The 3,678-nt window shown below is 64.2% G+C and overlaps 1 protein-coding gene across 1 annotated transcript; it reads left to right on the top strand.

Annotated features, from left to right (window-relative positions):
* The first annotated feature begins 219 nt into the window (after positions 1–219).
* On the top strand, positions 220–2,052 carry LOC121404888 (tropomyosin-1, isoforms 33/34-like). The gene has a single exon (XM_041595286.1). It carries the CDS (start codon positions 220–222, stop codon positions 2,050–2,052), a length of 1,833 nt encoding a protein of 610 aa, XP_041451220.1.
* Positions 2,053–3,678: the final 1,626 nt, after the last annotated feature.

Below are 3,678 nucleotides of genomic sequence, written 5' to 3' on the forward strand. Positions count from 1 at the left end.
GGTTAACGCGGCGAAGAGGTTGGATAAACGGTACTTGGCCGTCTCTCATTGGTGAAGAAAGAGAGACTCAGAATAATGAGAGAGAGCGAAGCGAGAGGCTCAGGCAAAGCCCCGTTAGGCGGAACGATGAACACGGGCCCCAGGAATATAAAAAGGGGAGCGCGTCCGTCACTCGGCTCTTTTTGGTACACGTGTCAAGGAAAAAAAAAAGAGGTTAAGATGAGGCAGCACATGGCGAGATACTTGGCGGAGCAACGGAGCTTGATGCGACGGGGATATTATGCCTCGTTGTCCCGGAGCCAGCGACGAGCGGATCGGCTCTCGCAGGATGGCGAAGGACAACGGAGGGAGGCGTCCCCTGAGCTGCAGCTCCTTGCGTCCCCACTGATCCCATCGGAAGGGTCAGTGGGAGCCACAGTGTCGCCGATGGTGTCTTCTGGGGCCAGCGAAGCCGACAGCGACGTGGTAGTGACAAGCTGGGAGCCCGCCCCCAAGAAGGCGCGACCAGTGGCGAGGCGGCCAGCGAAGCGTCCAGCGAAGCGGCTCTCAGCAGAAGCGGAGGAGCGACCGACGGTGGGGCGGCCACCGGCAGACGCCGAGGAGCGGGAGGCCGAGGAGAAGCGGGTCGCGGAGTGGCGGCGGCGGATCGCGCTGGAAGCAGCAAAGGAGGCGCTGCGACAGCGGCGGGTCTGGGAGGACGCGCGGGCGCTGGCAAAGAGGCTGAAGGCCACGCAGGAGGCGGAGCAGGCGGCCGAGGAGGCCAAGGAAAAGGCCCGGCAGGAGGCGGAGGAGCACCACCGGAAGTGTGTGCTGAAAAAGGTGGCGGCCGAACTGCGAGAGAGCGAGCGGCGGAGGGCAGAGGAGAAGAGCCGCGAGGAAGAGGCAAGGCGGTGCACAGAGGAGGAGGAGGGTCGGTGGCAGTCGTCCCCTCCGACGCCGGGACCCGAGAGCCGAGGCCCGGCCACGGCAGAAGAAGAGTGGCAGGAGCGACTACGTCGGGCGGAAGAGGAGGAGGAGGGCCTGTGGCAGCCTTCCCCTACAACGCCGGAGCCCGAAGACCGTGGCCAGGCTGAGCCGGAGGAGGAGGAGGAGCTGTGGCAGCGACGACCGCGGACCGAGGAGGAGGCGGGGTTTCCCGAAGGAGGACGGGGGCCCCAAGCCTCGTCCCAGCAACAGCGGCCGGGAGCGGATGCCTCGTGGCAGCAGCAGCAACACCAGTGGCAGGGACCACAAGGCGCGGTGATCGGGCCGTACGTAACGCAGGAGGTGCGGACGGCGGTGCGGGGAGGAATGGTGTGGCACCACCAAATCCTCCACATCACCTGGGCATCGGGGCCGGCACCTAGGGAGCCGGAGGCTCCGGAAGAAGCGCGGGTGTGGGAGGAGACGCCAGCCCGACGGAGCAATGGCCGCGACCCAAGGGGGCGGTCGGCGGCAGCGGAGCCAACAGCGGAACCGGCAGCGGCGAGCGCGACGACAGAGTCGGCGGCGGCAGCGGAGCCCACTGTGGAACCAGGAACGCCGGGCGCGGCGGCTAAGTCGGCGGCGGCAGCGGAGCCAGCAGTGGAACCAGCAACGCAAAACGCGGCGGCGAAGTCGGCGGCGGCAGCGGAGCCCACGGGGGAACCGAAGGAGGCCACGGCGGCAGCAGAGCCAGCAGCGGAACCAGCAGCGCCAAACGCGACGGCAAAGTCGGCAGCGGCAGCGGAGCCCACGATGGAACCAGCAGAGGCGACGGCGGCGGCAGAGGCAGCGGAGCCAGCAACGGCGAGCGCAGCGGCAGAGGCGATGGCGGCAGCGGAGCCAGCGACGGCAAGCGCAGAGACGACGGCAGCGAAGGCGGCAGCGGAGCCAGCCGCGAGCACGGCGGGAGTTTGCTCACCTGAGCCATGGGAGCGGGGTCCGTGGCAGTGGCCCGCGCCGGAAGCCAGGCGCGCCAATCCAAGGCCGGAGCGGCAGGTGTCGTGTCCGGAGGAGCGGGAGAGACCGCGGGCGCCCATGCAGCGCCAGGCGTCGTGGCCGCAGGCACAGCGAGGGGCGGAGGGCCCGTGAGACGGGAGGAGTGGCCAGGGGCGGTGGAGCGCGTCCTGGCTCGAACGCGGTTCACCTCGAGGCGCATCAAGCGTCTGGTGAACGACGGAGGGGTCAGGTACCGGGTAACGGTGTCCCGGGACCACCAGGAGGTCTACCGAGAATCTGGGGCTTGGTAAAAACAGAGAGTAAGGATAAAAAGAAAATAAAAGGAGAACACAAACGAGAAGCGGACTTACGGGGAATGAGGGGAGGCCACCGCGAGACGTCGGCAGAGCGGCGGCAGAGGCCGACGAGACACGGCCGAGATGAATGGGGCTGCCGATGCCGCACGGTGGTCAATGCGCTGGTGAAGGCGAGCAATCCGTGCCGGGGTCTAAAGGATGGGAAGTGAGAGAGATGGTCGATGTAGAAGAGTGTAAAGGCACTTACCATCGTCCATTAACAAATTCCTCGTTGCGGAAGTGGAGTACGCACGCGGCCAAGAGAGTGATATCGAGTGGGACAGAAAATCATCCCTACGTCATATCGATGGCCTGTATGCAGCCCTGTGATAGTCGCACGCGCGTGCGCATTTCACCGATCCGGCAGCACTCCATCAGGTAAGCCCGGCAGGGGGCGCGTCAGAACGCGCCCGGTCCAGCAGAGGGCGCCAGAACGTGCCTGGGCCGGCAGAGGGCGCCAGAACACGCCCGGTGTAAAGGCGCGGGCGGCCGTTGAAATTCAAACTTTAACGGCCGGGCTTACGAGAGGTCGCAGAAGGGAATTGTTCGTTGGGGAAGAAAGGGGGAAGTGTGAGGAATGATGTCCTCACACGCATGGACCCTAAGGGGTTAAGATCTATCTATGCCAAGGGAGGGGCAACGTAGAGAGCCGCGATCGGAGGGCGCTACCAGGGAGAGTAAAGGAGCGCGGAAGAGAGGCGGGACAATGGGATCGGGCCGGCAGTGGTCCAGCGCATGACCTTTTATGGACATGCGATCACGCCACCAGCTGGGTCCCGTTGCGAAGCAAGTGGAGGGCAGAAGAGAGGCGGGATAGTGGGATCGGGCCGGCAGTGGTCCAGCGCATGACCATTTAGGGCCATGCGATCACGCCACCGGTTGGGTCCCGTTACGAAGCAGGTGGAGAGCATCGGACGAGCCGATGGAAAATAACGCCGACGACTGGAGGGAAGTCCCGTTGTTGCCAGGCAGCGACGAGGCGGCCGTGCGCCAAGGAGGAAATAAAAGGAGGCGCGCGACTTCGGCTCGGGACAGTCAAGTGCGGAGAGTGCAAGTGCGTGTGACAGCGAATATCGAGGAGAGTCAGAAAGTTACCCAAAAAGCGTCAAGAGAAAGGACCTGGTGTACCGCTCGCGCAACGGAAGGATCCAGTGAGAGCGAACGTGTCGTGTGCGAACTGAGTACGGCGGACTTGGGCTTAGCGCTAAGAGTCGTTGTCGTACCAGGTCTCAGAGCCGACAGTGCCACGCTTGGGGATCCCGAGGAACGGCGAGTGGGCGAGAAGGCCCAAACGTGACAGTGAACCCAGTGCTAGACCAAAGAATAGACTAAGTTGTCGTCCTTAAGCGTACTTCCTAAGATACTAATAAAGAACTCGTGTGTAAAGAAGCCAACCAAGTCTTTCTACTTTGTCCCCCGGGAA

The sequence above is a fragment of the Drosophila obscura genome, unplaced genomic scaffold (genome assembly GCF_018151105.1).
Source record: "Drosophila obscura isolate BZ-5 IFL unplaced genomic scaffold, ASM1815110v1 contig_46, whole genome shotgun sequence".
Lineage (NCBI taxonomy): Eukaryota > Metazoa > Arthropoda > Insecta > Diptera > Drosophilidae > Drosophila > Drosophila obscura.

What these genes read in the sequence shown, in the direction of transcription:
- LOC121404888 (XM_041595286.1), top strand. Translation starts at nt 220, where the DNA reads ATGAGGCAGCACATGGCGAGATACTTGGCGGAGCAACGGAGCTTGATG.